The sequence below is a fragment of the Vicia villosa genome, unplaced genomic scaffold (genome assembly GCF_029867415.1).
Source record: "Vicia villosa cultivar HV-30 ecotype Madison, WI unplaced genomic scaffold, Vvil1.0 ctg.003067F_1_1, whole genome shotgun sequence".
Lineage (NCBI taxonomy): Eukaryota > Viridiplantae > Streptophyta > Magnoliopsida > Fabales > Fabaceae > Vicia > Vicia villosa.
The window spans coordinates 117864-140150 of NW_026706105.1; the positions used below are offsets into that span (position 1 = coordinate 117864).

General features: G+C 33.4%; 1 protein-coding gene across 1 annotated transcript; it reads right to left on the bottom strand.

The window, feature by feature from the left end:
• Positions 1 to 9626: 9626 nt before the first annotated feature.
• Positions 9627 to 10334, bottom strand: LOC131640342 (non-specific lipid-transfer protein 6-like). The gene is made up of 2 exons (XM_058910750.1): positions 9915 to 10334; positions 9627 to 9821 (listed from the first exon to the last, which is right to left on the bottom strand). Exons 1-2 carry the CDS (start codon positions 10256 to 10258, stop codon positions 9809 to 9811), a joined length of 357 nt encoding a protein of 118 aa, XP_058766733.1. The 5' UTR covers positions 10259 to 10334; the 3' UTR covers positions 9627 to 9808.
• Between the last annotated feature and the right edge of the window lie 11953 nt (positions 10335 to 22287).

Sequence of the window (22287 nt, forward strand, 5' to 3'; positions counted from 1 at the left end):
TTTTCATGAAATTGTGCTTGAAATCATGTTTTTGATGAAGATTGTTAATGAATCATGTTAGATATTGATTGTATGTGTCTTTAATTGCTGTTGGAGAATGGTTTTGGGTGATGGAAGGGTGGTTATGCATATCTGTTATCGCTGTTGTTTTTCTGCATAATTGCGCGTCTGCTAAGCGGACCTTGGAACGCTAAGCAACACCTGAGAACAAATTTGAAAATTCCCGAGCTCGCTAAGCTGAGCTGGTCCGCTAAGCGGAGACGCGAAAAATGGTTTGCTTATGTTTTTAGTTCTGCAAAGAGCGCTTGAGTCTGCTAAGCGAATCTTGCTGTTGAAAACTTTTTAAAACTTCTATTTGATGTATCTTTTGATCCGTAACTCCTTTTCAAGTTCGGTTTGAACCTCCGTGAAGTTTTTATCAATATCTATCTAATGAAAATGGTTTGAAAAACCTTTGAAAACCTTTTGAAATTTTTTCTTGAAATGTATCGTTTGATATTGTGATTGATGTTGTGAAGCGAGATATTGTTGAATGGTGATATAACATAGCGACATGATAGCGAAATGATGCATTACTATGAATAGTGATGATTGTGTTGTTGTCGTTGAATTTCAATATTAAATTGATGATGTTTAGTTGTTATGACATGCTGTGAATGTTGTATTTGTGTGGATGTTGCATCATTGAGTCACATCATTGCATAAAGAGACAATGATCTGAGATTGGCAAAAAGCGACGATGACCTGAAAATGGCAAAAAGCAACGATGTGCCCAATGACAACTTTTGAGACGATGGGAGTTTTACTCCAAATGGTACCACATGCATTTACATAATTTGAGTCGCATATGAATTGCATTTGAATTGTTGAGATGATGAGATGTTTGTTTTGACGTGTTGATAACATACTTGTGAATTCAATTATTTTGTCATAATTGGTTAATAACCTTGTTGTCGTTTAAAAGTGGTTTTGTGATGAGAAGTAATGAACGGTGTATGGTCTTTTCCTTGCTATGAATATTATCATACATTCTTTTATACTGTTTGATATCTCACCCCTTCTGTTTGAATGTTACCCTTTGTTGGTAACGTGTAGGTAACGACGAGGAGTAGCCGTCACATTTAGTAGATCGAGTCGGTGTTTATGCTTTGATACGTAACACTCGGGGGATGTTTGCTTGTCTTTTCTTATGTTGATATGTCATGATTTGAATTGATGTTGTTTTATGGAGATTTGTTTTTTGCATGTTGGCCATGATGTTATAACTTGAAGTCTATAAGTTTTGTGAATTCGGCTGCGATGTTTAACAGTTGTTTTGATTTTGAATGACTATTGGATTATGATTCCTCCGTTGATTGTGTTATGTATCTTTATTAATGAGCTTGCATGAGATTTTGTTTAAGTTGAAAATGTGCACCTCAAATGTGTTGTTGTCTTTGAGATTTTGCACCTTGATTTCTTATTAAATTGTGAGGTAGATTTAGGGTGTTACACACCACTTGTTTGATGATTTCTTTACCAAGACAATGTTTACCAGCCAGGTTGGGTATTTTATTTCAATGATGAAGCCAATGCTTGTTGACTTATTCACATCTCTGTCGAATGAGTCTTTCTTCTCCTCTATAAATTTTTGCTTTCTTTGAGACACTGGTCTCACAGTGTGGTCGACAGAGAGGTGATGACCCACCATTATGGTATCTATGCCTAGGATGTTGTAGGGGTCCCAAGCAAACAATTCGACAATACTTCTGAGTTGGTCGACTAGTTTGCGCTCTTCTTTTTCGAAAAGCTAGATTCCTATCTTTGTTATCTAGTGACCTAAAGTGTAACACCCTTATTTTTCCCAGCGTAATTATAAATAAAATTAGATTAATTTAAAACATTCACACAATTAGGATGTCACATTTTCAACAAAAATATGCTCATATCATAGGACATGTAACACATACAACTTTTTAAGATCTATAACTATATATAAAGAGGATAGGGGTTTTTGGGCTGACCTTTATTTTTTCCAAAAATACCCTCTATTTTCTTTTTTTCTTTAATAAATAACAAAATACAAGTTAAAAACTTGAGTGGTTATGGATTGATGTAACCACCACATACCATTAAATGCTAACTGTACAACTCCAACTGTCTTTTGTTAAATATCAAATACAATTCACCCTTTGGAAAATTTGAACGCCATTAACTCTAATGTGCAGTTTTTTCGACAACCATCGTCGTCTATAAAACAATATTTTGTAAAAGAAATTTGGATGAAAAAAACGATTGATACATAGTCACACCAATTTGAAGAAGTTGTTCTCAAATACTTGGTTAGAAACAATCAATTCTCTATTGGATTTCATTCTTTCTCATCCTCAGGTTAAGAAGAAAAAAATATAAAATCCTAATTATAGTTTTGTTTCTTAAAATATGTATTATGTGAAGGAGGTTTCAAGTTTCAACTTTAATGTGAGTATGTGGACGCAACCTTCTCATCAACACTGCAATAATTCTTCGTTCTCTTCTTAAACTGTAAACATTGTTATTTTGACTTTCTTATTATATATTTTTTCTCATACGCAATACTCTATCAAATTATGCGGCGTAACAATTTACAGTTTGTCATTTTCTGAACATGCTTATGCACTAAGAAGATGTTATTTAAGTTTTGAGGAACATATGAAATTAAATTCACGAAATTAAATTTTCAGTTTACTCAAATGCAGAGGAAAGACACATTTATTTGCATATACAAAATCTCAAAATTATATTCATAGTTATCTCTCTATTTCACTTCCTGCTCAAAACATTTATGAAATAAATACTAAAGAAATGGTCATAAATAACGTTAGTGCTACAGTGAATGTGTTACTAGATCTTCAACACTGTAAAGAAATGTTTGAAACATATATGATATTATAATCTTTGGAGTTTCTTCTTCAATTAATGAAAAGATATAAATATATATTCAATATATTGATTCATATCTCAGCAATGTTTTAACTCATCACTGCACATCGACTACCAATTATTATACAAAGCATGTGTCTGAATGAATGGTTTTTCTTTTCACGATAGTAATCAGCAAAAATATGTTTTTTCTTCCAGCCTAACAAGTTTTTTATTTTTTACTTTCTTTTATTTGAAGGTACTTTTTATTTTATTTTTTCTTCCATTTGAAGGTAGGTCATGTACGACATTGATGCTTATACCAATACATCACCATGTTGCTGATATATATATATATATATATATATATATATATATATATATATATATATATATATATATATATATATATATATATATATATATATATAATAAAATTAGCCTTTTGCATTGTTAAATTGGTCTCAAAAACAATTTTTTTTTAGAGTATGTTTGGTTCCGAAAGAAATTGAGAAGAGAGAATAAGATGAGAAAGACTGTGAGAAGAGAGATGTAAAGTGAGAAATAGAGTAGATTTATAATATTGTTTGATTCGAGAAAAAAAGAAGAGAAATAGAAGAGAGAGAAGTGTATTTAATTTTGAAAAAGACAAAAGTATTCTTATGTTAAATATTAAATTAATGTTCTTCTATAACAATATATAAAGGGGATGCATCTTTTTGGGCTGACCTAATTTACTTTCTAAAATCCCTTTATCTTCTTTTTTTAATACATAAAAAATACAATTTAAAAATAATAGTGTTGTCAATAACTTCCACAAGTATTCATGGGAAAAATTTAAAAGTTAATAACTCCTGCCCTTTATAACTGCAATATCATTTACTTTGAATAACATATACATTTTCACTCATTTTTAAATGAATGATTGGCCACAAAAATTGACAGTGAGTAACATTCAAGAGTTTCTACACAAAAATTGTGAGACATTCATTCAATAACATGGCGGGGATATATGTACAGTGTAAATATTTTATTTTTTCTGGGCATTGATGTAATTGATTTTGTTTATTTAGTTTTTAATGCAGTGATTATGATGATTGAAAGAGGGATTTAAGTAAGTTTGGGGAGGGAGAGGGAGAGAGAGAGAGTACATGGTGTTAATTGGTTGAAGAATTTAATTGGAATATATTAACGACGTTAGTGAATCACAACCGTTAATTTGTTGAAAGTGTTTGACAATTACTTTAATTTTTTTAAAAATATATAATTGAGTGGTTGTAATGCATTGATAGTGTAAAAAGTTTTACACTGACAGTGCATAGCAATTAAACTCTTGGTTGAACGTATAAAGTTATTTCATACTGTCTGTGCATATCATTTTTTCTTTTAATTATATTAGTTTTGTTTCACATTTAGTAGATACTTAATCCAAATACATATCACAAATTTTATCGCATAAATGATTGAAATTAAACCGAATGTGCACACTAAAAAGCGGGCAAACAAGAGAGACATGTTAACTCAATACAATACTATTTCATGCATTAACAATAAAATTTAAACCGAATATTTCATATGATTGTGTTATAGTTCTATTTTTAATAATGTGATGTCCAATAAAATTCTCATAAAAGATATACACGTAATTATTTTTCTCTGTTGTGCCCATTAAAAAAGCGGATAAACGGGCACGGGAGTGCCCGTTTAGACGCTAGTATATAATAACAATAATAAACATAAACAAGTCTAACTTCACATTTATTGCAGTGGAAAACATCAACAACAATTAATTTTACTCCTCTAATCTGAATTATAACCACAATAATCATAAAGAATTATCAAATATAAAAATTATCCAACAACGGAGGTATAATATATAGTTTCCTCTCAATATAAACAAAACAAGCGTTCTCCCCCAGTATTACAATCAGAGCAGACACCGACTCAACCAATGGATAAAGAAGAGTAACCTCTTCAGCTAACTTCCATGCCTCTACTCCTGAATATATGCACTTTACCTATATGGAGGCAACATTCAAACAGAAGGGATGAGAAATCACCATCATATAATAGGATTATATAATAATATGTAAGCATACCAATATCACATATATGATTATCCAATCAACAAGTCTCACTCCACACATTTCAAACAACCCAACCCAACACACATATATACAATGCAATGCAATGAGACAAAACTCTATGACTCAATGCATGTGGTACCAATTCCGAACTCTCAAGTTCATTCGCTCCCGATACACATCATAGGAACGAAGCACACCAAAAATAAATACCATCACTATAGGTAACATTTCACCGATTTTCACCTGGAACCAGCTACTCGCACCCAATCCCCCCATAGGATTGAGGCTCACCCAGGCCACTGTCCAAACACCATGCTGCATGATTTATGAATGACATGCAAAAAGAACAACAACAACACGTACAATGACTTTCACCTTAACCAATGCACCACACTAAAACAGTCACTGATCATATATTCATGCATTACAAGCATTCAACATTAGTATTGTAGCAACACATCATGTAGAGCCTTACACCATTAACACATTCATTACACTATAACATACAAATTATACACAATTTATCACCAAACAACAACATCACACACTTTCAAGTTCTCAAACTTATTTTTAAATTATGGGCCTGTTTGTTTTAGCTTTAAAAAATGGATTTTTTTCTTTGTATTTTTGAAAATAGATTTTATAAAATATTTTCTAAAATATTACAAGTTTTTTTGTATTCGTTTTTTCTAAAATGAAACACTAATTTTGACATCCTATAACATAAACATACATTAGTGAAGACCAAAACCTAGTCAAAATCACAATGTTTTCAAAAAGTTGTATTTCAAAAATGATTTTTATGAAAATATATTTGAAATAGCTTCAAAATTAAGTGATTGTTTGGAATTTTGATATCCAAATTTTTTCCATAAATAAATGAAATATCTAAAATCGTATTTTAAAAATAACTATTCAAACCAAATTTTCATTTAAAATTTTTATAAACAAATTCTTTGTAAAACTTTTTTACACAAAATTATGTAACACTATAAAAATTATTTTTAAAAAAAGTCAAAACAAACGGTTCTAAATTACACTGCGTTAGTTTCCCAACTCTTCAAACGAGGATCATGAATCATGAAAAATAATTGCGGATTTATGAAGATTGTCTCGAGGATCTCGCCGTGTTACTTGGTAAGAATGCTTTAGGGATTTTCACCCCGTATTGTAGTTATTTAGTTTCTTCTTAGGCCCTCCTCATTCAAAATACATATATCAAAGAAACAGAACAAAAGAGTATGAACAACACTTATTTTTGAAAATTACCTTTTAGGTCTAATAAGAAAAAAACAAGCACCGTAATGTGGAAGGTTGCCGACCATACTGTGTGTCGGCAAAGCTAATAAATTCCACCATAGGTGTTCCTTAATTACGGCACCGAATTCATAATATCAGGGTTGGGGGTTTACCATGTTGTGTTACCCATTCATATTCACACTGTTACGTAAGTACTATTTTGCAGACTAGTTTTTTGTTTGGCGGTACAGTTACTCAGTCAAATATCCATAAATTATAATTTACGTGAACATAGTTAACTATTAAAATTATTTCATTAAAAATATATTAAAAAATCGCTATATATATATATATATATATATATATATATATATATATATATATATATATATATATATATATATATATATATATATATATATATATATATATATATATATTAAAAATTCTTGTACTCTAAAGTACAATTATAAGAGAAAGTTTACTTGCAAAGGTTGCAAGAGACTTTCTTATTCTGGTTTTTATGGAATTAATTAATGACTTTTTCGATTTGACTTTCATAGAAAATTCCTTGAGTTTGGGCTAGAAAGTGAGAAAATGGCTTTCTCATTTTATTTTTTGAAATGCGGAGTCGAGAAGGCTCAATCTTTCATAAATCATTAAGAAACGGTTGTCCCTCTTTACTAACATTCCTAGTTTGTTTCTCAAAAGCCACCTCATAAACCAAATGTGTACCTAAGACAGATTTTGGATTTTGAGATTAAACACAATTTGAGAACCTACAATGTTCTTTAGGCACCAACCTTGCTTTATGGGCTTTGGCCGACTTGCTAAACTTAGGACTCCTAGGGTGACCGAGCTTCATTATAGTGCTCGGCCATTAGTTCCATCATGGACCATTCTCATTTTAGGTATACTAATATAATATCAGTCCAAAGTCTCGCAAGCATTGCATAGGCTTAATTTTCCATTTTCGTATTCCCGGTTGTTTAAATTCGTTGGCAATCATGCTCTTCGGGGTTTGAAGCGTTTGAACTCCGTGGCAATTAATTTCATGTTGCTTGGATTTTTTGTAGTTAGCCTATTAATTTTGGGTGATTCTTTAATGATGGCCGATCACTTCCCATCTCCTTGGTACATAAACATTTAATAAATTTTCTAAAAGTTGAAACCCTGATGACTGTACATGTTTACCGAATTGAATTAGGAAAACTATTTTAACTTAGTAATTAACTATGAATAGATAATTGTAAGTTGTGGCTTTTGAATTAACGAACTTAGAACTCATGTTTTAACTTTGAATTGGACTACGGAATTAGAGAATTATTGTGTAAATTAGTGGTTCTACACCGAAGAATTGGGTACATTGTTTTAATTCTCCGTGAGGTTATAACTAATATTTTAAATTTAGAGTTTCATAGTTCAAACTTATCACTAATAAATGGTGGAGGTATGCTTAGGAAAATTCTTTTGTTAAAAGCATTGTTAGAAGTCATTCTCCTCCTGAGACGATTAGTCTTTGAACATTAGTTAGGATCTGATACCACTTGATGAACATGTGACTCCATACACAAGAGGGGGTGAACTGTATATGTTTGAACAACAATAGTTTAAAAAAAATTATTTTCTAAATCAAAGTTTGAAAAATTTTTCTAAAAAACGTTTGGATAAGTAGTGAAAAATTAAAGATAAAGAAAGTAAGAGAAAAGTAAAAAATTAGGGGAAGAAAGATGACACTGGATATTTATAGATGCCTAGTCTTAATTCATCATGCTATGCTCCAAAAATATTTAGGTGGTTTCATTGGAAAAAAGAGGTTTCAAAAATCATTTTTAGTGTGAGTGTGTGTGTGATTTAACCAGACTACTTTACAAAAACGACCTTGTATTTTTACAAAACACTGATCACTCCTGAACACGATCAGTGGATCACATTCTAAACTATCAAGTCTTTTTGCTGGATATACTAATCATATAAGCATTTTACTTTAATCTTCTTGTGGATGAAGCTTGAGATATCTTCAAGTTAGACACGATCACCAACACATATTTCTTATCTACGAGCTTTGATCATTTCCTATTTATACCTGCTAGCACATAGTTTCACATTCATTATATTACGTTTGTATTTCAACAATTTGCATCAAAGATAAATTGTTGTGGTATTCACGTTATAATTGGTTTGTGAGAGTTTCATGCTTATCACTAATGTTTCATGTGAATTTGTGAGCTGATAATGTCTTGACTGATGTTACTTTATAAATGAACAAAACAAATTTGTTACTTATGAATAAAAAGATAAAGAAAAGGCACTAAAATAGTTTAGCTTATGTTTTGAGCTCAACCAAGAAATAGGTCATAAGTAGAATGTTTAAAAAATTAAATGCTCTAAAATGCAGTTGCTGAGATTCGAGGGGTTGATCAAAATCTTTCTCCTCAGTTGTCAACTTAACTGAGGGAATAGGTCATAAATAAAAAATAAAATAAAATAAAATATGATAAAATGCAGTTGTTGGAATTTGAATGGGGGTTGATCAAATCGTTTCTCCTCGGTTTCCAGCTCAATCGAGAAAATATCAAGTATATTTTTAAAATAAATTGAAATGTGGTACGCCTATGATTTATATCTTAGTTGTTTATCGGCTGAGTTGAAAGTTTTGTCATAAAATATATCATTTGTCGTGATTAGAGTTGAACGTAGGTGATATTGAGAAAATCAAAATGCTAGTGAATAATCTGTCGGCTAATGATTTGGCGAACTATCTTATAAGTCATGGTAGAAGTAAGCACATAGAGAGAAGAAACCATTTTCTAAGAAATCAAGTTTGTAAAAAAAAGTTTAGTATTGCAATACTGAATAGTTATTAGTTGGCATTCTAACCAAACCCATGTATAAAACTAGAATTGAAGGCCTCAAAAGATTAATAGAAATGAGGAACTTAACAAATTTGAATTAAAAAGTGCATAACAAATGTAATTCTTTTGTGACCATTGTTTTAGTGACAATTTAAAAGTGTTGCAAATGTGACTTGCAACTTAAACAAACCGTAAAAACTTAGCTAATTATGAGTAGTTTGTTACTTATGACTTTACTCTCTCTTATACTTGTATGTTATTTTTTCCAATAATACTATTCTCATGTGCCTTTGATTTTACCTCTGAATTTAACAATTTATAAATAAAATACTCTCTATCTTTCAAAATAAATGTCATAAAAATTATTTGTTGCAAAGTGTCACTTTTAATTTTCAATACAATTTTAATTTTTATCTTCCAATTATAACCTCTTATTAATACTCATCATTTACTAATTAGGAAATTCTTTGATACGCATAAGTTTAAGTTGGGTATCAATACTAATACTTCTAGTACAAACTGTATTTTAATTTTAATTTATATTCAGAAATTTAAAATCAAAAACTCAAATTAAAATACGTCACTATATATGTATATTGATACGACAACATAGTAAGAGACAGTATCTAGTACAAGAGAATAGGACCACATGTAAGATGATCCTATATCACTATTATTCTTAACATTAAACTCTCATATACTATTGAGATGTTTCCATATGATAACCTTGAAACCGCAGCATCATCTTCAAAACCTAACACTGTCAATATAACAAATAAAAAAACTAGTCAGTAACTAATACTTCAAAATAAACCAAAAAAAAATTAAGAGTGAGAGTTATAGTAAGACATACGTATTACAGTTGGTAGAGGTACTGATCTTGTAAGGAATGCTAACACCACATTTGCCTGGGAGAGCGGCAGCATTGTTAGTATTCAATTTTGAAATAGAACCGGCTGCTGATTTCAAGCAGTTACATGCAGCCTGACGGTCCGGCGTGGTGGTGGCGGCAGCAAGAAGCTTCTTCACTCCTCCACAGCATTGTGGTGAAGGACCAGGACCACCTGTAAGATAAGTAAGGCATGGACCAAGATCAGCAGTTACAGTGCCACATGAGACTGCAGCTTCTGCCATAGGCGCAATAACTACCATGCACAACGCCAAAACAACACATGCTAACTTCATGCTTCTTGCCATTTTTGTTCTTTCTTTCTTTTGAATTCTTTTTCTTGATTTGTTTGTTTGATTGGCGGTGAGTGTATAGTCCTTCTAGGTAGTGGTTTATATAGAAAATAAGATAAGGTGTGAAAATGAGTAGATTGATAAATTCTTGGTGAATGTGCATCAAAATTGGGTGGTAGTTGTTGGTTGAATTAATGATGTATTGGACACTTGTCTCAATATCCTACGTTTTCATTTAATGATACGATGATAATGAATGTGGTAGCCGTATGACAATTCTCCACAGGTTCTTCTTTTTCTTCTTTATTTTCTCAATTTTTTTTAAGTGAATTGAAGCCTAGGCTACACATAATTCGGAGGCAAAATATTGGTGATATGGCACATGTTAATTAATTTTTATTCTTAAATATATTTTATTATTTTTAAATTTAATTAATTATATTTTAAGTTTTAATTTTATGAATTTATATTTTAGTTCTACTTTTAGATAATACTGAGTTTAATCAAAATTCTAAGTTGCAAAATTTTCACAATCATTCTTTTTTTATAGTTTCTTCTATCTCTTCTCGTTAAATTCATTCTTTTCTTCTAATTAAATACTTTCTGCAGTTGACGACTCTTTTTTTTTTAATTAGTTTAAATTTTTTAATGTTGATTATTTTTTAGTTTTTCTTACCAATATTAATTTGTTAGAGAAGAGTCATTATTTTCATATTTTTTGTTTGACTTTAATCTCTTTCAATTATGTTTTATATTTTTTTTTTGTGTGTGAACGACTCTTTCTTCTCGTTGATTCACAAATTTTGAAGATTTTTTCTTTAGCCACCTCCCTATGGGGGTGACCCCTAGCGAAAAACCAAAACTACCCCTGCTTCGGAAATGAACTTCCGAAGCGCTTTTTTTTTTTTGAATTTTTTTTATCTTCGGAAATGAACCTCCGAAGATGTCAAAACCGTTAATATTTCGGAAGTTCATTTCCGAAAATATTTCTGCATATACAAATTTCCCTCCTTCACTATTTCATCATTTTTCTCCAACACTTTTCCAAACCCTCCACAAAACCCAATCAATCTCCATCCATTTTTCGTCCTAAAATCAAGTTTCAAACCGTTGATCACGTTAAAGGGAGCATAAAAAGCTACAATTTCAGGTAAACATCACTTATTTCATTCCCTATTTCACTATATTGATTCAACAAAATTCTGCTGAACACTGATATAATTCGGAAGTTCATTTCCGAAATATGTTACCTAACATATTTAGGAAATGAACTTCCGAAAATAGGCTTGGCAGTAAAAAAAAACAGTTTTGGCCAACTTTTGATAATTTATTCATTTGTTAGGTATGGTGCATCCGGACAACATTGTGCAAGACGATGGAGTATTAGTTCCGGAAATTTTCAACGTTAATAACGATCCGGTTATTGACGTTACTCCTATGATCAATGCGGTCGATGTTCGACAACATTTTACAATTGATCGGAGCTTCGGCGATCGCGAACAATTGCTTGATTGGGTTCGGAAGGAAGCTAACAAAAATGGATTTGCAATTGTTATTTTAAGGTCGGACAACGGAAATAGTAGGCGGAAAGCTTTCGTTGTTTTGAATTGCGAACGGGGTGGTAGTTATGTACAATCAAACCGGGTGCTAAAACACGAGGACACGGGGTCGAGAAAGTGCGGGTGTCCCTTTAAGTTGCGTGCCACTCGGAGAGTTGATGATTTGTGGCGGTTAACCGTGATTTGTGGAATGCATAATCATGCCTTGGATGTCAAGTTACACGGGCATCCAATGGCGTGTCGTTTGTCCCGCGAAGAGAGGAATGTGATATCGGACCTAACGATAGTCAAAGTGGCGCCTCGCAACATACTTGCCGATTTGAAGCGTAAGAAACCGGATAGCGTTTCAAATATCAAGCAAGTTTACAATGAACGGCACAATCTCAAGGTTTTAAATATGGGCCCTCGGTCGGAAATGCAACAACTTTTGAAACTTCTAGGCGATAACAATTATGTTTCAAGCTTCCGAACCTCCGAGGACAAAGTTACCGTGCGTGATATTTTTTGGACTCATCCCGAAAGTATCAAATTATTCAACACATTTCCAACCGTTCTTGTGATGGATTCGACGTACAAGACCAACAAGTATAGGCTTCCGCTTCTAGAGATAGTCGGTGTTACCTCGACGGACAAGACTTATTCGGTGGGGTTTGCTTTTTTGGAGTGTGAAAAAGAAGACAACTTTACGTGGGCCTTGGGAATTTGCAAGTCTTTGTTAGTTGATCAAGTGGTTATGCCAAACGTCATTGTCACCGACCGGGACAATGCTTTGATGAATGCGGTCGATACCGTCTTTCCGACATCTCAACCGGTTAAGACTAAAGGTGCATCGAAAAAGTCCAAAATTACACAAGATGACACATCAACAAAACGATTTCCTTCCTACTTTGAACATGTTGATGCATCGTTACCGGAAATTCATGAGACACCTAAGTCCAAGAGTAGTGGTAACAAAGGTACCCGTATTTCGAAGCCACCTCGCACACCGCCGATAAAAAAATCACCCATTGTCTACATTGATGAGATGCCACTTTTTATGCACAAATATATCGATAACATCGTTGATGTTGGAGGAGACGGCAATTGTGGATATCGGGCCGTTGCGGGTTTGCTCAGTAAAGGGGAAAATAATCACACTTTAGTCCGACGGGAACTTCTTGCGGAGTTGACTTCGTATCGGGACATCTACGGCCGACTATATGAAAATCAAGAAAAGTTTGCAAAAATTCATGATGCACTTGTTCCACCACTTACCGGTATCGCTCCGGTCTCGAAGTGGATGTCATTCCCCGATATGGGTCATCTCATAGCAAGTGCATATGATATTGTATGCGTCGATTTGACGAGGTTTGGACTAAGTGAGACTTTCTTTCCACTTCATAGTCGACCGCCATTGGACTCGTCGGGCCGAATTATATGCATCGGGTATCTACGATCGCGGCACTTCGTCCAAGTGTTTTTGAAACCGGGGTGTCCTATACCGGCTACTTGTTGTCAATGGACCGCACATCGTTCAAATAAGGCGGAAACTTGGCCAGATCCTTTTGTTTCAAGAATGGCGGAGTTTGAAGAAATGATGAGCCAAGAGCGCGAGCAAAATAGAGAGCGGTCGAAGAATGAGCCTATTTTGGACTTAGGATCCACCGATTGGTTCGGTGAATTTTAGTTTGTTCCGGATCATTTTTTGTATGTATTGTTGTTTATCATGTAAAATCGGACCGATTCAATACATGTATAATATAATTATGTTTTATGACTTGCTTGTCTAATTTATGGTTAATGTCAATTTCATATGTTCAATTTAGACAACACACTAAGCAATCAACAAAATGCAAAATTTATGTCTGTTTCTGCATAATTCGGAAATGAACTTCCGAAATATACATGTCTGGAGCCTATTTTCGGAAGTTCATTTCCGAAATGTCCCCTGAGGCAAGATAAGGTTTGTTAGGCCATCAATGCTCCAATAAGTCTATAAATACACACTCTTCTTCATCCTCTCCACACCACAAAACACAAATGACACAAACCTACCCCCACCTAGCATTCGTCTACTTTGAAACCGGCTACCCGATGCCGTTCCAATTTCACTTCTCGCGCGACACGCCGTTTGCGGAGTTGATACCGTCGCTCAACACGCTTTTGCGCTATCCCGAGAATCGAAAGGTTGTCAAGCTCGAGTACCGCTCGCTATCGCTTAACGACGAGGGAGGCATTAAGTTCACACCTTTTGAGATCAAGAACGACGAAGATTTGGCGGTTTTGTGGACAACGTTCGACCGATTTTCTTCGAAGGGCCCGATCGAGTTGGACGCGAAACTTCAAAGATCGGCGGACGATGTTATCAAAATGTTGACTCATCCCCACCTACCTGTGATCAACAATATGTAACTTTAATTATATGTAATATTATCGTTGTAATCTTCACCCGATTAAATAAAGCGAATTGTTGTTGTTTTTCATTTTCTTCTGTCCAGACATATTTTCGGAAGTTCATTTCCGAATTCCCCAAGGGGGGTGCGTCCGGAGATGAACTTCCGAAACACCACATTTTCTGAAAATGTAACTTTATTTCGGAGATGCATCTCCGAAATCAATATTTTATATTAAAAAAAACACGTTTTCGGAGATGCATTTCCGAAAACACCTTTTTTAAAAAAAAAAGTACAGTTTCGGAAATGAACTTCCGAAACAAGGGGTATTGTGGTAAATTCACCATGGGTGGGCAAGAAGGTTGGGAGGTGGGTGAAGAAAAATTCAATTTTGAAACCCACGCATGGAACTTGTTTATCATCACAAAACTTATCTTTTTAGTTTTCAATATTATAAGTTTTTTAGATTTGAATATTTTGTTCATTTTAATTAGTTTCAATCCTTTTTAATGCTTTTTTATTTGAAAATTTCTGTTTTTTTTTTGTTCCATTTGGGAACTTAAGAATTTTTAAATTTTATGGTTTATTGAGTCATTTCATATATATTATATTTTTATTTATTTTGTCTAATATCTTTTATAGAGATAATATTAAAGATAGTTCTTGTCTCTCGTGGATAATAATATTGTAAAGTAATAGTACAATCGAATTTTCCATTTTTTCTTTCAGTTTTTTTATGTTAAAATTTATAATTACAATATATTTATGTACTTTCTATTTCGTGTATGAATTAGAATTAATCTGTGAACAATTAATGAGCACTACAACGGTGAACTCAAGTTTCCAGTATAATGGAGGAGAGGATGACAAACAAGGTTTACATTCCAACATCTAAGTCAGTATGAGAGGTAAGATGAAGTGAATGAGATTTGTTTTTGAATTACCTATGAAATTGCACATTTCTCCCTTTTATATAGTAGGGTGGTTACAACATCTTGTTAATTTATCGGCGTGAGATGCAGACATCTGTTTGATTTATTTTGGATTCAGATTCATTATTTTCTCGTCTAGGATAGTGCCCATATTTCGCACGCAGTCCGATGAGCCATTTTGCTCTCTTGGTTGTAGTTATTGGGCCTTTTGGGCGGCCAAAAATAATTTCCCCCAAGTCCTTGCCCATGCTTTGTTGGTTGGGAGCTTTGTTGCTCTTTTCTTCTTCTTCTTCTTCTTCTTCTTCTTCTTCTTCTTCTTCTTCTTCTGTCTTTCGTTCTTCAATTTAAGTGAAAGTCCTAAAGTGAGGTCATTATTAGGAGGAAATTGCGTCTTAAATACGCTTCATACCCTAGATGTCTTTTCACTTGCTTTATAATAATAACCTTTGAGTACTATAGTACTTGAGTATTTTTTGGAATATATTGTAGTGCTTACTTCCTTCCCTTTTCTAATATATTGTACGTTCTTTGGGATTAACTTATAAGGCTTCCTTGATTATTACCTTTTGTTCTTTCTTCATTTGCATCCTTTACAACAAACGATATTCTTGACTAATGAAGATGGTATCCATTAGGCGTCAAAAAGTGAAGGAATATATTTTAGATGTCTGAGTTGATCCTAAAATTTTGACGACCACTTCTCATTTTGTACGCGAATGTAACCTTGGTAGGGTTTTCCTCGAAGTAGGTCCCTCATCCGACTAGGGTGTATTGATCCTATAGGGAGACAAAAAGATATGTAGTGATCATGGTGGGTGCGTCATCCCTTTTTAAGAGTACACTTTTTATTTTGGGTCTTCGGTTGACTTTCAACAATTTTGAAGTTAAGGTTATGAACCATAAGATGATTGGTCCTTCGCAATTGAATCCTGTGAACTGGCCTTTCATTAAAGTCTTCCATTATTGATGTGATATATTAAGGAGGAAATCCATCTTTTTCACTATTCTTCCACCTTTTCAAGGTTCAACGTAGTACTGTGAATTATGCACAGGGTGAGGGTTTACTTTCATTGACGCAAGCTACCTGCTACTTCAAAGTATATTCTAATGGCGTGAAACATTTCAAAAATCTGTTCTTTTTTGTTACTCCTCTCAATGAAGAGGATCATTCAAAGACCTGTGCCATAGAGAATGAACCAGAATATTGATTTATTTTGTAAGTTATAGAGCCAAGGCCACTTCTTAACGGGGAATGGGTCTCTGTCTATAAAGAGGATGACTTTTACCAGAATGAGTTTTATTTGAAGAAACAGTTATTCACTTTATTTAAAGAGTTGACTCACGTCATATGTATCATTCCATGAGATAAAGCCCTAAGGAAATGTTCAAAGAGGCTCATCGCAACTCGCCTTTGGATGGACGCTAACACAAAGGAAAAGAGGATGGCCATTTTTGGTAACCTTTCAGTACTTATATCTTTTTTCTCTTGTGATCTTTATCTATAGTGTTTTCTGAAAATTTGTTAATTTCCATATCAAAAATCAATGAAATGTGAGAAAAAATAGTAAATGAAGACGGAATCTCAGGTTATCTCAACAATGATTAGTCATTCAGACGTTTCAACACCCATCATCATCCCTATCTCGGCTGGAGTGAAGAAGCAATTAACTTGGAATTTACCTTGACTTCAAGGAGTAACTATGATGGCTCTCAATCGTGATGTTGAAATCCTTGGGGATACTTGAGGGGTGTCAAGAATTATTGGAATTTTACCCTCGGTTTCAGATATTTTAGGTCTCGTCTTCTTAGCCTGATCGGGATATCATTTTTCAAGACGAAATCGGGAATCCATTTCAAAATATGATTGCTCTTACCTTGCCAACCTAACTGACGGTGCTCTCGAGGAGGAATTATCAACTCAAGCGTACTACATTCGTCAAACCTCTATAGTTATGGCCATTGGTAAAGGCAGTCGTATGTAGGTTCTTATGGCTGATCGACTTTATAAAGAAAGACAACTATTGCAGAGCAGTGTCTATGGTTTGACGCTTCAGCACGACATGTACCTGCAGGAAGTAAAAAAAAGGCTTATACTTATCTTACCGAGATATGTACCGCTTAAAGTGATTTCAAATTCTCTGACTCCTTTGTTGATCATGTAAAGCTACTAGTGTGAGAAGTAACTAATAAATACAATGATCTAGCTTAAAATCAGGTGTCATTTTTCTCTACAAAATCATCTCTTTTAATGGCCCAAGGAGATATTGAGACTTTATGCCTTGAAAATATCTCTTCGGCTCAAGAGTTAAATGAAGTAACTAACTTTTGCCTTATATATATATATATATATATATATATATATATATATATGATTCTTTTGAGAATTATTTATTTCAAGTGGAGCATTTTCATCTTCTTTTGTGCATTTGAATAGAGCAAGTCTGCCTAGATCAGATATTCAAAGATGTGAAAATTGTTTCACAAAATGGTTAGCCATGCTCTTGTTCCATTTTTTGACGTTCCTTCTAAATGAATTGACGTCTCTAGGTCCGTTCCCAACCAAGGGTGGGTTCCCATTTCCTCCCCAAGTTGAAGACCTTGTTGGAGGTAGATTTGTGGCAGAATCGCCGCAACGTCTGGAATGACTAGATACCAAGATGGGAGCGGGTCGATTTTTGCCATTTCGTGGTTTTGCCATTTTATTTATCTAGTGTTCTTACCACTTTCTTTGTGTGTGTTCTTTGCATTGTTGGATTTTGATTGCTTTATTCATGCGCATGAAGCGTTCATGAGAGCACCCCTGAGTCTTTGTGGTATGGCTTCAATTGCTTCGATCGTACCCCAAACTCATCATTACATTTCACAATCACAAAGGAATGAGATAATTTATTAAAAAAATTCTTACCTTTTTAAATCAAAATAGTCATGATACATTATGATGACATAATTGAGTTTCATACAAAACTATTAAAATAACCAAGTGGACTTACCGACGCTTATTGGCCCACGAGGAGCACCCGCGACCTATAGTTTTCTCCAATAATAACTTTTTCTTGTCTGGGTAAAGTGACATGTCTTACCTATGGGAGGGAAAATATTCATGTCTCTTAAGTGACCGGTCAAGGAGGTTACATCGATCTCTAGAGCTTTGCACTCTTCTTTTTTCAGACCATGTTGCAAAGCCTGGTAGATTTTATTTGCACCAGAAAGACTGGCATTTATCGTGTCTGGTTCAACATGGATGTTAAGAAACTTCAGCTTGAGGTGAACTGGGGATCCCAACGCATCTAAAGATGTAGCAAAGGGTCTATCGTAAAGCGTCTAAAGTTATAAACGCTTTGTTAGTTTGGATTGTAATCCAAGAGTGGGTGAATTAGACTTGCCAAAATTTTACGGTTTTATGCAAGTTCCTTTTTCTTTTGAATTTTTCTGGTTATGAGTAAATCTTCGCAACTAATTTTGAATAAAGTATGACAAAAAACTAAAGTGCATAAATTAAATGAACACAAGAAATTATACTAGTTCCCCTTATCAACCAACGATACATCTAGTCCCCTCACATATTGTGAGAGATTTTCATTATTGTTAGATCTTTGTATAAGACTCACACCAAGACTTCTCCAACAATCTTCTAACAACAACAAATAAGTACAACCCACTTCTTCGATTTTACAACACAATGAGAAAGAACCCTACTTTCTCAATTCTCACACTTGTTTCCAACAACAATGAATAACAATATTTTACAACACTTTGAATATAAGAACAAAATGTTATAGATCAATTTGAGTACAAGTGAAATTTTGAAATCCCACAAAAATTCCAACTATTCATTCCTTTCAAATATGAACAATTCAAAAGTATATAGTGTAGTTGCTCGCGCGGCGCCATTTGTTCAAGTGACCAATAGTTCAATGATTTTTCATTTGATCGTCCCCTTGAACAAGACATTTGCTCGTGTGGCGCCTCTTGTGATGAATGCAATGAGTTGGTGCATCCCTTTATGCACCTCCTCTTCTCCGCTGCTTGCTTCCTTACTCTTGATCATGACATCAATTGTTTTGGCCGATGAATACCTATTCTTCGGGAAATCATCCTAGATCTCTTGTCGTCTTTAGTGTACATGGTTATACAACCTCTCTTGATCAACCTTTTGATTGCGCTCTTCGGCTGCATGTAGTAGTCTGTGTCGTGGTCGTTACTTTTATGGAAACAATAGTAATTTGACTTGTCAGACCGAGAGGGTTCCTAATCAGGAAAGGATTCTTTATCCCTATTTTCTTAAACTCTATGTTGGCATATTCTTTCCATATTTTCTCTCTGGAGGTGTTGAGAGGAGTGTATCTATCAAACCACATGCAGGTCCCATAGTCACTTTTTTACGAGGTAAAGTAAGACATGGGTCCAACGTTTGGTAAAGCTAATGTGAAACCCTAATGTGGACACCAATGTGAATGTTTCAATACAAGCTTCGTAAAATATTGTGAGGCTCTAATGTGGAAATAAAAATAAGTGTGCTTCAAAAGAAGAATAAGGTTCAGGTGGAATTGACGAATGTGTGATCATGAATCATACTAGAGTACGGGTAGGCTTAAGGTTTGCGAGAGTGTTGTAGTACGGAATTAGCTCTCGTGTACTCTTAAACTACTGAGTTTAGAGAGATCTTTTTGGTACGGGACATAACTCATATAGACTCATAAACTATAGAACTAAGGAAGAGTGTTGTGCTACGGAACATAGCCCGCATGTACTTCTAGAATATATCATGTATTTAGTGACTGGTACCACATGCATATGGAGTAGAGAATATAGTGCATTGCATGATAATTTAAGTGTATATTTCATAACATCGTATAACATTTGCATTGTTGTATGACTTATTATGATGTCATATGATTATGATGGTGATTATGTGTTATGAATCATGCTACCTCTTGCTGTTATTACACCTTATGTTTTGTTGAATGTATTCTCACCCTCTATTTCTATGTTTCTATGATGGGAGTCATGTGCCAGATATCCTCAGGTTGAGACTGAGGAATAGTCATAGTGAACTATTTTTATTGAGGATGGTATCGAAGACCACTTCGTTGGTTTTCTTTTGTATTTATGTATGTTGAATTGTCAAATGTGCTAGTACATTTAGTTTGTTATAGTGCTCTGGTATTCTGACATTGAGGTCGGTATTCATGTTTTTTCAAATTATTATGTTTGGCTTATGTTTTAATCAAGTATATACGATAATGTTTATGTTATTTAAGTTAATGTAATGCCCTATTTTATTATATAAATAAATATTTTTCAAGTCATATTTTTTGAAAAAAATAATTAAATAGAATTTGGGATTTTAGAGTGTCACACTCAACTCTAAAGATTGAGTGTGAATGGTAAGGTACATTAAGAAATCTAATGTTTTTGTGTAGATTTTTGTGTGTATTAAGTTAACGAATTGACTTTTGATTATGGTGCGGACAAAGTCAAGTATTTCCAGGATTCTTTAGTAAAATACACACCTAAACAAGGGAGTTCCGATAGGGTTGAGTGAATATAGCTGGGGATGAAAGCTTGGAACAAAATATTAGGTATTTGAAGGAAGTTAGTTCCAAATTGAGTGAAAATATACTGAATTCGGTAGTTTTTATTGTTCTACTACAACATAAGGGAAATGTAGATTCAAACTTGTATTGGCTTAAGCATCGTTTGGCTTGAAGTGTTTAATGTTTTCTTGATTGTTCCTCATATCCAAAACTCTTGTATATTCATTTGCAAAATAGTGGAAGACCTAACGAATTTTCAGTGGTTCTCCACTGAAGCAGGACTAAGCGTTAGTGAGGACGAATACACTGAACCATTATAAACCCGATGCATGGTTCTCTCTTTCCCTATCTTTTTTAAAATTCTAGTATAGATTTGCACGAATTATGCTTGATCACTTTCTAGAATCACATGTTTCTATATTTTATTTGCTTATAGTGATTTATTGTGTAATCATAGATTTGTGATAGTTTTAATCATTTGAATCTTCTTTGTGGCGATTATGACTATATAAACTCTTAGTGATTAGCTTAATTGTTCAATTAATAAGATATAATTTAAGTTTTTTTAGTAAACTAAATTATTATAGTTGTTGGATTTCTTATTGAAGCATATTCTTTTCTCACAGTGATTTTATTCTCTAACAATATGAGTAATTAGTGAAATCAATTCAAACACATCCTTTATAGAACTTCACTCTGTCGTTTCTATTTTTAAATCTCGCTTCTACTTTTAAAATAATGATTTTTTGAAGAAAATGTTTTCAAAATTGGTTTTAGAGGAACAATGTGTGTAGCCGTCACACCTTGTAGAACATTCTACACTGATATTCTCCCTCAATAACAAATATTGAAAAGACAAAAAATTTCTATTACATAGAATCCTAGGCTATCATAACAAGCATCATAAAGAGAATGGTTTTACGGGAATAGTGTGTTTACCCGTCACACCTTCTATACCATTCTACACCGACATTCTACCTCAATATCACTACAAGAAAATCTGTGATTTGCTACGACCGGGAATAGTGTGTTTACCCGTCACACCTTCTATACCATTCTACACTGACATTCTACCTCAATATCACTACAAGAAAATCTGTGATTTGCTACGACCGAAACCATAGTTAATCTGTAGCTAATCTCTATCAAATGGAGTTAGTTGGAGATTTGTTGTGGATTAGCTCCAATATATGCCGTAGCATAGATTGAGTGGCTAATTATCCTGGCCAAAATTTCCTAGCAAAACTCAAACTAATATATTAAAATTCCTAGCTAAGCCACAACTAAATTGTAGCAAAATGTCAGTTTTGAGTTATGTTTCCCCAACTATACAGCTACAATATCGCCACCAAAATTGCATAGTAAATCTCAAGCTAAAATTAGCAATTCCTTAGCTATCATCTATTTAAATTTTTTCTAATTAAAATTAATTTACCTTTATTTTATAATATTTATTGCTAATCGAAACTAATTAAGCCTAATTTTTTAAAAAAAAAATTGCAAAAAATAATTTATAAGGATATCATAATTGTTGCAAATTAAACATTTGTTTAAATAAACAATTAAAAATTTAAAATATTATTAATAGAATTTTTCTCATTTAAATTTATATTTTATTACTAGAATAAGAACACAACTAAAAAG

What these genes read in the sequence shown, in the direction of transcription:
- LOC131640342 (XM_058910750.1), bottom strand. Translation starts at nt 10,258, where the DNA reads ATGGCAAGAAGCATGAAGTTAGCATGTGTTGTTTTGGCGTTGTGCATG.